Genomic DNA, 12,529 nt, shown 5'->3' with positions numbered 1-12,529 from the left:
CCAAACAAAACAAGATATCCCATACCTTAACGAAAGAGGTATCATCCAAAGTATCGATGACGGTGAACCAGGCTTCTTGAGATGTTTCAAACATCGAAATAATCCTGGCCAAGAAGTAGGTGATAGCGTCAGATTGTGTTCCACATCGCAAACCATATCGCCGGCAAAACTCCTCGGCGGTCATTGTTTCGTTTCTCTGAGACCGTGAGAATCTGTCTGAGAGAGTGACTGTGACGTATTCCGGTATTGCGTAAGAGCCAGACGAACTGACGGCCACTATAGACCTCGCTTCAACGAACATGCCCGAATCGCTGTGGCGTGTGTGTGTGATAATCCTCTTGATTAGGAGACCCCCCGTTTCGGGCGCCTCTGCCTCTGTTTTGGGGTGTCGCGTAACAACATCCCAATACCGCAAACTGAACTCCATCAAAAAGCGCTCGCCCTCTTGTGTCAAGCAACATGGCATGACCATGCTTTTGTTCGGATACGCAGGGTATGATGTGTCCCTCTTAACTTGGAAGAAGACTTCTGAGGGGGGAGCGACGTAAGCCAGCACAAGACGAACAGCTTGCTTCGGAGACTGCAGCCATTTTGACAGGGAAGTGAACTCTTCGAAGCTGAGAACGGAAACCAAAGGGTTGAGTGCTTCTTTCTTCCTGTCATACTAATAGTTAGCTAACGTCCTCCGCATTGGACGTGGATTGCCGAGCTGACCACAGTCCATGCCTTGCAACTGGTGCCCCGTTCTGTGTTGCGTTAGAATGCAGGGAACTCTAGAGGTTCTCGAGATGTTGTACCTGTGAGTCCGGAGAGTACTTCGATAGAGTAGGGCTAAGGCCCATGTGTTGGAAGATATGTCGGATCTCACTTGAGACTACTTGTTGCCAGTCACCATCCCATGGAATATCATCTGGCAGGCAAGCGTTTGAACATATCCTAGAACCCAGAAATTAGCCATTCGGCCAATTGGTGTGCTTTGAGACTCTTAAGGCACCTTTTTCCTTTTATGCAGATAACCTGGATGGCATTCTCGCTTGTTGAAGCTGTGCTGCTACTTCTTAGCCATTCCTGACGTTTCCCTTGAAGCTCTTTCATAAGCTGGCTAATGTTGTGTCCGTCATCGGACGATTCAGGCTTGACCTGCGCGATCTCATCCGCGGGATGCATGGGCTCTGTCGAGCTCACCGTTGGAGATTGCGTTTGGCCATCTAGAATGGTGTTCAGGCGGAGGAGTCCGTCGGTCAGCTGGCGGATCGCGCTTTGAAGCTCCTCGGATTGTTTGGGATCCATGATGGTTGACAGCAGTCTAGGCAAAGAAATATCCTTAGGTTGGCAATAGTTTTTTGCAACTCCGCTTCGACAATGTGACAACGGAAGCAGATCGTCAAATACAGCTTTCGGAGACTCTGAGTGTAAAGATACTCGGCAAGGGCCAGCAAGTACGACTTGGTGGAAATGTGCACCTACCTGACTGCCCCAACCACTTGCGGGGACAATTAAGAACTGCCTTAGATCTGGGCAGCAACACAGCCTGCCGCATCAAAGCTGCGGGGTTGGCCCGAAGGAGAAGTCATCCAGTCGATTCGCTTAGCAGCTGCAAAGGCTCGCAGTCATATTGAGCAAATGGCTATTGATTAAGTCAACATGTCCGTTTTTGCACTTGTTTTGATCGATTTCTGGCCTTTCTAGAAGACGATACATAGTGCTGGCTGGTTTTATCTCTGCCTGCCTTTTGCCGGCATCGCATAGTTTGGTTATGGGGCCGCAAGTGCCTGCGTTACAGTCTTCTCACTATGGAGTACTTATATTCGTTTGTTGTAAATAGTGCTCCCAAACAGGAAATCATGCCTGATGTGTGTTGTTTTGAGTGTATTCAGCTTTAGGCTTAGAAGCGGCACGCATTTCATGCGATTCGCTCACGTCGCTTCGGATCTTGGTATTGAAATTAATGGTCAGCACTATCTTGATGCACGATGCAAGCCCTTATTCTGAAAGACGTGCATATTTACAGGGGATATTGTTCATCGTGCGCGAATTGCTGTCAGGAAGACGCAATATTGAAATTGGTGGGATACCATGTCACAACACTCATGTTACCAAGCAAAGTGACTGACCAATGCAAGGCTTTTTGATTAACCGAACCAAGTATTGAAGAGATCTGGACTATGACTCGCTGGTGAAATGAAACTTCGGAGGCCAAATGCGTAACAGAGCTGTGTTGGTGCTTTTCGAAAGTAAAGCGGAAGGTCTCAACAGCGAATGGCTTTATGTTGGCGCTTGACGAACCGCTGTGCTGTGCAACACCATCCATCATCTCCAGGGCTGAACCCAGCACTTCAGGACATGCGGAACAGCAAGCCGAACCGCCGCCCATTGTAGCGAGGGAACCGCGGTTGAAAGGACCAACGGCGAATGGCTTCCGCTCTTTGGTTTAGAGACGGTGCTGGGCGGGCCGAATCGGTGGCTCTGGGCTCACTGCAGCTCAACTCCAAGGGGTCTAGAGTGGTGGGGGTGGCTGACATGGAAGCAGGGATTTAATTAGCAGCTCACTCACTCCCATGTCATCTTTCTCATTCAACTCAAGTCTCGTCACTTTATTTCGTTAGCTCTCTGCTAGTCTACCTGTTGGTCCTCGCTCTCGCTCAACCATGTCCCGGATGAAGTTAGAGACCGAAGGTGAAGGTTATCTGGATGACAGGGCAGGGATGTTGCGGTGAATTTCTGCTCATCCTCGTCCGACTGAGGCCTTCGAACCCCTGTCGCGATGGCCTCAGCGGGGGTTCGGACGATTGGCCGGCGATAACGCTTACTTTCCAACCGGAAACAGGCGCAACGCCCACACCAGATGGGGTCTGTTTGGTTTCTCACCAACAGACCCCAATCGTTAAGCCTCCCGCCGGCTGGCGTTCGCCGTTTCGTAAAACTGAAAATAAACCAAGAGGATCCTACGACAGCCAGTAGGTAGACTTCCGTATATGCGTTTCGACGGTATTCCGATACACGAGCCCGCATCGATGACGTGCTGCTCCGTCAGTGTTTCTCGTTTTTTGCTTCGTCTTCAGGCTTCAGATCCTACAAACACTCCGGGAGGGGGCGGAATTCCGGGTCCAGTGGTCCACAGGGCTGGACTGACTGCGGTCTTCGAGTGAATCTCTGTCAGCTCCAACGGTCTGGTTGGTCCACGCTACGAGAACGCGAGAGATACGGAAAACGAGTCAAAGACGAAGAAGCCAAGCTTTCCGAGGATAGAGTCAAGAAGCGACAAGCAATGCTCAAAGTCCCCATATCGCCTCGCCCTGTGCTGCCTGAAAATAGTGGGCAGAAAAACGTTCAATATCTCCCCCTGTTCATCGCAAAACCCATGCTCTGCACTGACAATCTCACAAGTCACCTGCGAAAGGGTCTTTTTTGCTTACTTTGCTCATCTCACAGAGGCTGGTGTGACGGGTACCTTGCTGCCGGTGAGATCACAAGCGAGCTGTCTGGCGGTGCTTTGGGGTGGCACACTCGGCCGATTCCGCACGTGTGGCCCGTCGAGGACAAGGATCACGACTTAGACGGCGGTGCGCGAGGAGCCGCTAGCGAAGGATTCGGCTTGTCGTCCGCCAGTCTCCGGCAAAACGGCCATTGAGAATCCCTGTCCGCTCCAACAAGGTTAAGCTGTCGGGCGAGCCTGATGGCAGGGCGGGCAGGGCTTAGGCAAATACTACTTCGATTGCCTGTGTATGGACGAGAAGGGCCCAGAGTCCAGACCTCGAACCGCTGGGCAGATCTCCGTCCAGAGAACTTCCCTGCCGTCTACGCTGTCGATACCTACTGACTCTGGGTTGAGATCACTGCAAGGAGACGAAGTCTCCGAGGCTCCTCGAGGTGGGATATCAAGAAGAGTTATGCCAGCTTCTTTCATAGAGACGACTACTGTCTCGAGACATCTCACCGCCGGAGATGTGGTTTTTCACGACAACGCAGCGTCAGCAGCTAAGCCGGGCGAAGTCATTTCCCATGCATGGCAACAGCGGCCTGAACTAGAGGTATTTCTTCGCCTTGGCCCGCAGCATCTTTCATGTTCGCGCCGCGGTCCGGAGGCACAGCAGGCACAAAGTTGATCGCAGGCACACCAAATACACAGCAAAAGCGTGATCCACTCACTCAGTCTGTCCATGAACAACCAACGGCGTAAACGCCTGGCCCATCCCTGTTCTCTACAAGTTGCCCCAACGGGCAAGCGCCCTCATGGGAACCCTGCAGGAACCGAGTGTGTTCCCTCTCTGTCTCTCTCTGACCGTTGGAGTCTGAGTCTGAGGAGCAGCAAGTGCGTGCGCCACTTACCGTTGGCTCATGAACCAACCTGACTTACACGTCCTCACGATGGAGTCAGGCCAGTCGTCCCCCCCATCCAGACCAGGGGTCATTCAGGCGCGGCTTACTGTACCCGTAGCAGGGCGCGGCAAACGCAGGCAGCCTCTTTTAGTCTCAAGGCAGATACTGCAAAGTATACCCAATTCGGCATCCTCGAGTGAGGGAGGCCACGATACATAATGGCGCACTCTGCTGTTCAGTCTTCTTTGTTGGCCCCTTCTCATATGTCTGAGACTCTAATAACCAACGCCGATCAATCCTGCCCTCGACGATTCAAACCTTCCCGTCGACCACCTGTGGCTCACGCCCGATCTTGACGATGAAGTTCATCACACTCCTCGCCGGCCTCCTGGCCGCTGTGACCCAGATCCAGGCCGCATCCGTTATTGCCCACTTCATGGTACCGTAGATCATCTCCCTCATCGTCGTAGAGCGCTTGCTAACATCCTTCCCCCAGCTTATTAACACCAAGAACTACACCATGAGCGACTTCGAGGACGACTTCAAGCTCGCCAAAGATGCTCACATCGACGCCTTCGCCCTCAACATGGGCATGACGGACCCTCACACCCCGGAGGCCCTCGAAGTAGCCTTCACCGCCGCCAAGAAAGTCGGCTTCCATCTCCTATTCTCCTTCGACTACAAGGGCGGCGAGCACGGAGGCGCGGCCTGGCCCAAGGAGACCATCCTCGACATGGCGGATAAGTACTTCAAGCGCGAGGAATACCTCAAGTACGGCGGCAAGCCCGTCGCGTCGACCTTCGAAGGCACTGAAAACGCCGAGGATTGGATCGAGCTTAAGCAAAAGACGAACGCGTTCTTCATCCCCGACTGGTCCTCCGTCGCCCCTGAAGAAGCCCTCACTCTCGCCGGAGGCGTCGCCGACGGCTTGTTCAGCTGGAACGCCTGGCCTGTCGGAGACCAGAACATGAATACCAAGAGCGATGCTGCCTACAAGTGGGCGTTGAAGGGCAAGCCTTACATGATGCCCGTCTCGCCGTGGTTCTACACCAACCTCCCTGGGTACAAGAAGAACTGGGTTTGGCGTGGTGACGATCTCTGGTACGATCGCTGGGCTCAGGTGTTGGATATCAAGCCAGAGTGAGTATCCCGTCTTCGAAGTCGATGTAACTTGGAAGCTGACCATCGGCAGGTTCGTCCAGATCATCTCTTGGAACGACTACGGCGAGTCGCACCACATCGGCCCCGTCCGTTCCAACGCCCTCGAAGCGTTCCAGGTCGGAGAGGCGCCCTTCAACTATGCCCTGGACCACCCCCACGATGGCTGGCGTCACTTCCTGCCATACCTCATCGACACATACAAGGGCGCCATCGCAGCAGACATCAAACAGGAGGGTCTGATGGCATGGTACCGTGGCTCACCCGCCCTCGCTTGCGCCGACGGAGGGACCGTTGGCAACTCCGAGAGCCAGTCGCAGCGCACCTTTGCCGTCTCCCACGTCGTCCAGGATAAAATCTTCTTCTCCGCCCTCCTCACATCCTGGGCGGACGTAACCGTCACCGTCAACGGAAAGACCCAAAAGGCCAACTGGACATCCACGCCCGACGACTACAAGGGCGTCTTCCACGGCAGCGTACCCTTCGTTGGGGGAGGCGACGTCGAGATCATCATGTACAAGTACAGTACCGAGATCGCCAGGATCCAGGGCAAGAAGATCCTGACGGACTGCGTCAACGGCCTGACAAATTGGAACGCCTGGGTTGGGAGCACCAACGCTCTCCACGTCGACGACCCTAACCCCACGCCGACTCAGACTGGCGATGGACCCAGAAGCACTGCCAGCGATAACGACGGCGGCGGCGATGAATCTGCCGCCACGTCTTTGAGTCTCAGCCGCGGGGTGGTCTGTTCGATTGCTGCTCTTGTTAGCATGGCCATCGCCGGTGCGATATGAGTTAACGGTGTTTGAGACGAGCGATGAGAATTACGATACGTCATACGTGACGACTGATTGAGAGTGGTGGCGATATGGAACGGGGTTTGGTACGGATTGTTTTGGGAGCGACTTAAGCATATTTTTCGAGTGACTTTGATACCCTGAGCAATAGCTCATTAGAATAGATTCAATTGCATTTCAACATAATCCTAACATTTCTCTTCATTCCAATCCTTGTCGGTTACCTCTGGTTATTATAGCAAGCAACGAATGGAACCGAAGGCGCTTAAGCGTTAAAGCCCATGCTACTGTAATTTATACTATCGAAACAGTTTTCAGCTTTCCATTTGCTTTGTGGCGTTTCTTGCAATGACTTGTAACAAGTGGTGTGAGCACCGGCTCATCAGAAGGCGTGTGAAGTCAGTGTTAGCAGAATGGCTGGGTGACGAGGCCCGTATGCTTGAAATGTTCGGTCCTTCAGCCCTTCTAATCGTGGCGTTGAAGTCATATTTCTATGTGGTATGGCTATCATTATTATTTATTCATGATGGTCATGTATCATCAACGATAGGAATCGTGTGAGGGATCTTGTAGGCGAGATGTGCTTTAGCCCGAGACATGGTATTCGAAGTTTCGCGACCAACAACTATCTACGACAGAACAAGCCATGTTGAAGCTTGCTTGATGCGTGAAGAACTTGCGTGCATTCGCATTCTGTTCCCCTCAAAAGCAACAGACACCACACAACACGATGGTTTCGGTGAGCGACACTCGCCGGAGCGGGGATCAGCATCCATGCAGCGTAGGATTCAGGGTTCCGGCAATCCAGCTGCCTTTCCGGGACTAGATAAGACGATGAGTCTCACGCAACAGCATGCAGCTCATGCCTCAAACGGGGCTTGGACGTCATCCGATTTCGCTTTCTTCACCACATCCTCCATCTTAGGGAACTATCTCTCTCATCTTCTCTCGATCATTCAACCCATCGTGAAGTCAAGATCATCACCACCCCGATTGACCGACGATGCATTGGCTCGCTCCCCTCATTCCAGCGGCCGTCTTGCTCTCGCAACCTGCGATAGCCGACCCGAAGCCAAAGTACAACCCTCTTCCACCCCTCCGCGAGCAAGCCCGCATTCAAGATGCCTGGACGGAGGAACGCAAGGCGACAATCCCAGCTCTCCTCAAGAAGCACGGCGTCGATGCTTGGCTCGTAAATCTCACTCATCCTCGCTCATCTTAAACATCAGGACATCTAACACAGTCACAGATAAGTCAGCGCGAGTACGCCGAAGAAACAGTCTTCTGGTCCCTCAAGCCAGCAACAACCTTCTCCGCCCGGCGCCGCACAACATGCCTCTTCCTCGCCGAGCCCCCAGCCCCCAACTCGCTCCCCCAGCAACCGGGCTGCATCGTAGGCTGGACCACCGGCGTCTGGGACACCCTCTCCGAACACCTCCGAGCCGCGGACCCGTCCACCATCGCCATCAACGCGCACCCGGAAATCGCGTTCGCGAGCGGCCTGCACGCCGGCGAGTACCAGGCCATGGCCTCCGGGCTGGGGGGCGAGTGGACCGGCCGGATGGTCGTCAAGCCCGAGATCGCCGTCGAGTTCATCGCGTCCCAGCCGCAGTCCAAGCTGCCGCAGTACCGGGAGATCATGGAGACGGCGTGGGCGATGATCGCGAGGGCCTTCAGCGAGGAGGTCGTCGTGCCGGGGACCACGACCACGGGCGACGTCGAGTGGTGGTTGAGGGAGGAGATCCTGGCGCAGAACTTCTCGACGTGGTTTCAGCCCAGCGTGAGCGTCGTTGACGAGTCGCTGCCGTGGGTTATGAAGATGGAGCGGAGCGTCGACGAGGGGGCTGGAGGGAGGATTATTGAGTACGGCGATATGCTACATGTGGATTTCGGGTTGTCGGCGATGGGGTTGAATACTGACACGCAGCATTTGGGGTATGTGTTGCGGCCTGATGAGACGGATGTTCCGGAATCGTTGAAGGAGGGTCTGAGGAAGGGAAACCGTCTGCAGGATATCGTGAGACAGACTATCACAGTCGGCAAGACGGGCAACGAGATGCTCAAGACCTCACTGAACCAAATGCATAAGGAGGGCATCCAAGGTCGCGTTTACAGCCATCCTATCGGAGACTGGGGCCATGCTGCCGGGCCATTGATTGGTGAGTTTCTTCTCAGCATTATCTGACGACGGACATATCTAACCATATCGCATAGGCATGACCAACATGCAAGACTACGTTTCTGCATCCGGAGAACTGGCCGCTGTTCGTAACATGTGGTTCAGCGTCGAGCTACTGGTTGAGCACTATGTTCCCGAGAGAAACCAGACCCTCTGGTTTGCCCTTGAGGAAGACGTCTACTTCGCTGGTGAGGAGAAGGGCTGGCAGTGGGTATACGGCCGGCAAGAAGAGTTCCATCTCGTAAGGACGGCAAAGAAGCAAGATGCCATCGAGGAGCTGTAAAACAAGTTCACCTGTTAGACCGCGCTACTGAGAAAATAAGTTCCGACGGTCCAATGACCAGAAATGGGAATCTATCATGAATTGCTTTTTTAATGCCCGTATTTACAACAAATCTTGCTCCGTACCCCTCTTACGCCTTTCCGTTCTCTCTCTTCACCGGGGGCAACAGACTCTTCGTCATCTGTCTCGCGTGCTGCGCCATCAGCGCGTCCAGGATAACGATGGCCGCCATGCCCTCGACGATGGGGATCGCGCGGGGCACGACGCAAGGGTCGTGACGGCCCTTGGCGGCCAGGACGCCCTCGCTCTCGCCGTCGTAGGTCGCCGTCGTCTGGTCCTGGCCGATGGTGGCAGGGGGCTTGAAGGCGATGCGGAAGTAGATGGGGGCGCCGTTGGAGATGCCGCCCTGGATGCCGCCGGAGTAGTTGGTCTTGGTGGTCAGCTTGGACCGGGGGATGCCCATGCGCTGGCCCTCGGCCTGGATCTCGCTCTCGGGGGCCTTGATGAAGGCGTCGTTGTGCGTGGAGCCGGGGATCTCGCAGCCGCCGAAGCCGGAACCGATCTCGAAGCCCTTGGTGGCGGGGATGCTCATCATGGCGTGGGCCAGCTCGGCCTCGAGCTTGTCGAAGCAGGGCTCGCCGAGGCCGACGGGCGGGTTGCGGATGACGCAGGTGACGGTGCCGCCGATGCTGTCCTCGCGCTCCTTAAAGTCGCTGATGCACTTGATCATCTTCTCGTTGGTCTCCTCGTGGGGGCAACGGACGGGGAGGAACTCGTCGACGGTCTTGCGGTCGACGGTATCGAGGAGGGAGAGGAAGGCCGGGTTCGTGGACGGGGTCGGGTGCTCGGGGGTCGGGGGGAAGAGGTGGACGTTGCCGACGCTGGTGGTGAAGGCGGTGATCTCGGTGCCGTAGGCCTCGCGGAGGTACTTCTCGGCGACGGCGCCGGCGGCGACGCGGGCAATCGTCTCGCGGGCGGAGGAGCGGCCGCCGCCGGAGCTGGCCTTGACACCGTACTTCTCGAGGTAGGTCCAGTCGGCGTGGGAGGGGCGGGGGAACCTGTCCATGGTGGAGTTGCCGTAGTCGCGGGGTCTCTGGTCCTCGTTCTGGACAATCATGCCCAGCGGGGTGCCGAGCGTGACGCCGAACTCGGTGCCGCTTTGGATGATGACGCGGTCCTTCTCGTTTCGCGGGGTCGTGATGGCGCTCTGGCCGGGGCGGCGACGGTTGAGCTGGGGCTGGACGTCGGACTCGGTGAGGGCCATGCCGGGCGGCACGCCGTCGACGATGACGCCGACGGACTTGCCGTGGGACTCGCCGTAGCTGTGGTGGGGGTTATTTTAGTCCATTGACCACGACGGACTGGGAGTGGAGGTCGGAGGCAACGCACGTCGTGACCTTGAAGTAATTGCCGAACGTCGACATCTTGGAGAGCGGCTGTGACGGGTAGGATCTGGTGGTGTAAATTGGGAAAATTATCCTAGGCCGATGTTCGGTGAGTCAATCCAAAAAAGAATTCGAGTCGTCCGATGCGGGGTGGAGGGGTTCGTTTGCTTTATATGCATGGCCCCGGTAATGAGGTGGGGTTTGGCTGTACAGGGATCATGCCGTCGACGGGGGAGAAAACCTGATAGATGCAATCATCAACTTCATCTCAGCACTCACTCATCTGGGTCGGCGATCTCAAGTGTACTTACGAGAACGTACAGTAAGTTTTGATTGACTACCTTTTCTGACCTTCCACTGATAAACCTTCCAGATCATCAGTCTTGAACGCCTCATAAATCGATAGTAACGGCCCTCGCCATATCTCCAGCGGTTAAACATCGAAATGTCATCGTGAGAAGCGCCTCACTCTCGCCTCACCATAACATCTCATACGATGCTCGCCATACGTCCTCTTCCCAGGACACTCTCCTGTCTCAGGCCACCAACTCACACTCGGTTCTTCTCCGCCCTCGCCGCAAACCCATCCTCAAAAACCCAAGTCTACATCTCAAACTCCCGCTCCCCTTACATCAACCTCTCCATCGAGCACCACCTCCTCCAAACAACCCCTTCCGACTCAACCATCCTCTTCCTCTACACGAACCGCCCCAGCATAGTCATCGGCCGCAACCAGAACCCCTGGCTCGAGGTCAACCTCCCCCTCCTCCAGTCCCTCGACCGCACCCCGGATGCCGTCGACCTCGTCCGCCGCCGCAGCGGCGGCGGCACCGTCTTCCACGACGAGGGAAACGTGAACTACTCCGTCATCTGCCCGCCCGCCAACTTCGACCGCGACACCCACGCCGAGATGGTCGTCCGCGCCCTCCGCCGCCTCGGCGTCCCCGACGTCGCCGTCAACTGCAGACACGACATCATCATGACATCCCCCTCGTCGACGCCCGTCCCGACGTCCTCGTGCACGGGCAAGCCCCTCGCCAACGCGGAGAACACGTACAAGATCTCCGGCTCGGCCTACAAGCTCACCCGCCTGCGCTCCCTCCACCACGGGACGTGTCTCCTCTCCTCACCGAACCTGCCGAGGATAGGCAGCTTCCTGCGCTCGCCGGCGGAGCCCTTCATCAAAGCCCGCGGCGTGGAGAGCGTGCGCTCGAAGATCCGCAACGTGGGCGTCGAGGATACAAAGAGGTTTGAGAAGGCGGTGGTGGAGGAGTTCGGGCGGATGTACGGTGCTTTTGACGTCGAGGCCGAGCTTGGAGAGGAAGACGCGGGACGGGTTGAGAAGGTGCAGAAAGGCCTCCGGGAGCTGCAGTCTCGGGAATGGATCTATGGCCAGACGCCTCTATTCACCTTCTCAACTCATCCTTCAGAGGACGACACGAGGGAACGTCCGGAGTTGCCGGCTAAGGTAAGAAACACGAAGTCATTTCATACAAAGACAACCACAATTATGCTAACATATGTTTCAGTTCAAACTCGCATTCGAGGCTCGCCATGGTCTTATCCAAAAGTTCGCACTCGAAGGTCTCTCCTCCGCCCAGCCCCAGACTCTGTCAGAGTCGATGCTCAACGCCCAGATCTGGGAACTTGGTGACTGGACACGGCATTTGCGTGATGGAGGCCTGGGCCAGACAGACGCCTCAGTCATTGGAGAGTGGATGAACTCCCTCCTTGGAAAGACACAGGCTTAGGGAAGAGAAGAAACACCCAGCCTGCGAGTAGAATCGGGCTGGGACTAATAGAATAGAGCGTACGATATCTTGGATCATGGCAATATACAAAATAATACGAGACACAACCTTCGGCGTGGACATCATGCGAGCATCATTATAATGAGCTGAACAAAATGTAGACTCCAAGTTCCTTTCGCGCAGCATTGGGATCGTGATTTTCGTCAACTCTCACTTGCATCCGTCCATTCTCCATTATGATACCCTACACAACCCCCTTCCATCCACGCGAGTATAGCCATCATGCTGCCAAAACTCTCGTCAGTGAGCTGTCCTACCTCCCAACATCCGCATAAGCTCAAGATCTTCATCATCGCAAGTTGCTACTTCCACACATATTCCAAATAAATCTTCCATCGCCGCCTCTCAAAACCCCCAGCCCCCCCAAGAAACGGCAGAACAATTCCAAGAAACCTATCATCACACAAACCACAAGACCAACACCCCAGACCCCTTTCCATCAGCTACAAATCATGTCTCATAGAACACAAATAGAGGCAAACAAAGACCCCAACACGGAGGAAACATAACTATCGAAACCCCCCATCCCATAGAAGCACCCTCCGAAATCCTCATTTGGATGAGTCACGATCCCACCCGAGACACATCTGATC

General features: G+C 55.2%; 4 protein-coding genes across 4 annotated transcripts; 3 read left to right on the top strand and 1 right to left on the bottom strand.

Annotated features, from left to right (window-relative positions):
• Positions 1 to 4,678: 4,678 nt before the first annotated feature.
• Positions 4,679 to 6,275, top strand: CkaCkLH20_08123 (glycosyl hydrolase family 71; the record flags this gene model as incomplete). Its single annotated transcript, XM_038890838.1, has 3 exons — positions 4,679 to 4,759; positions 4,817 to 5,460; positions 5,513 to 6,275. 3 exons carry the CDS (start codon positions 4,679 to 4,681, stop codon positions 6,273 to 6,275), a joined length of 1,488 nt encoding a protein of 495 aa, XP_038744021.1.
• A 1,006-nt stretch (positions 6,276 to 7,281) lies between these two features.
• On the top strand, positions 7,282 to 8,740 carry CkaCkLH20_08122 (uncharacterized protein; the record flags this gene model as incomplete). Its single annotated transcript, XM_038890837.1, has 3 exons — positions 7,282 to 7,470; positions 7,528 to 8,437; positions 8,493 to 8,740. The coding sequence occupies 3 exons, from the start codon at positions 7,282 to 7,284 to the stop codon at positions 8,738 to 8,740; spliced, it is 1,347 nt and encodes a 448-aa protein (XP_038744020.1).
• A 130-nt stretch (positions 8,741 to 8,870) lies between these two features.
• Positions 8,871 to 10,164, bottom strand: CkaCkLH20_08121 (chorismate synthase; the record flags this gene model as incomplete). The annotated part of the gene is made up of 2 exons (XM_038890836.1): positions 8,871 to 10,062; positions 10,130 to 10,164. 2 exons carry the CDS (start codon positions 10,162 to 10,164, stop codon positions 8,871 to 8,873), a joined length of 1,227 nt encoding a protein of 408 aa, XP_038744019.1.
• Positions 10,165 to 10,621: 457 nt separating this feature from the next.
• On the top strand, positions 10,622 to 11,876 carry CkaCkLH20_08120 (lipoyltransferase and lipoate-protein ligase; the record flags this gene model as incomplete). The annotated part of the gene is made up of 2 exons (XM_038890835.1): positions 10,622 to 11,593; positions 11,655 to 11,876. 2 exons carry the CDS (start codon positions 10,622 to 10,624, stop codon positions 11,874 to 11,876), a joined length of 1,194 nt encoding a protein of 397 aa, XP_038744018.1.
• Positions 11,877 to 12,529: the final 653 nt, after the last annotated feature.

The sequence above is a fragment of the Colletotrichum karsti genome (genome assembly GCF_011947395.1).
Source record: "Colletotrichum karsti strain CkLH20 chromosome Unknown Scaffold26, whole genome shotgun sequence".
Classification (NCBI taxonomy): Eukaryota; Fungi; Ascomycota; class Sordariomycetes; order Glomerellales; family Glomerellaceae; genus Colletotrichum; species Colletotrichum karsti.
The sequence above is the reverse complement of the archived record's forward strand: the minus strand, read 5'-3'. Positions and strand labels throughout refer to the sequence as shown.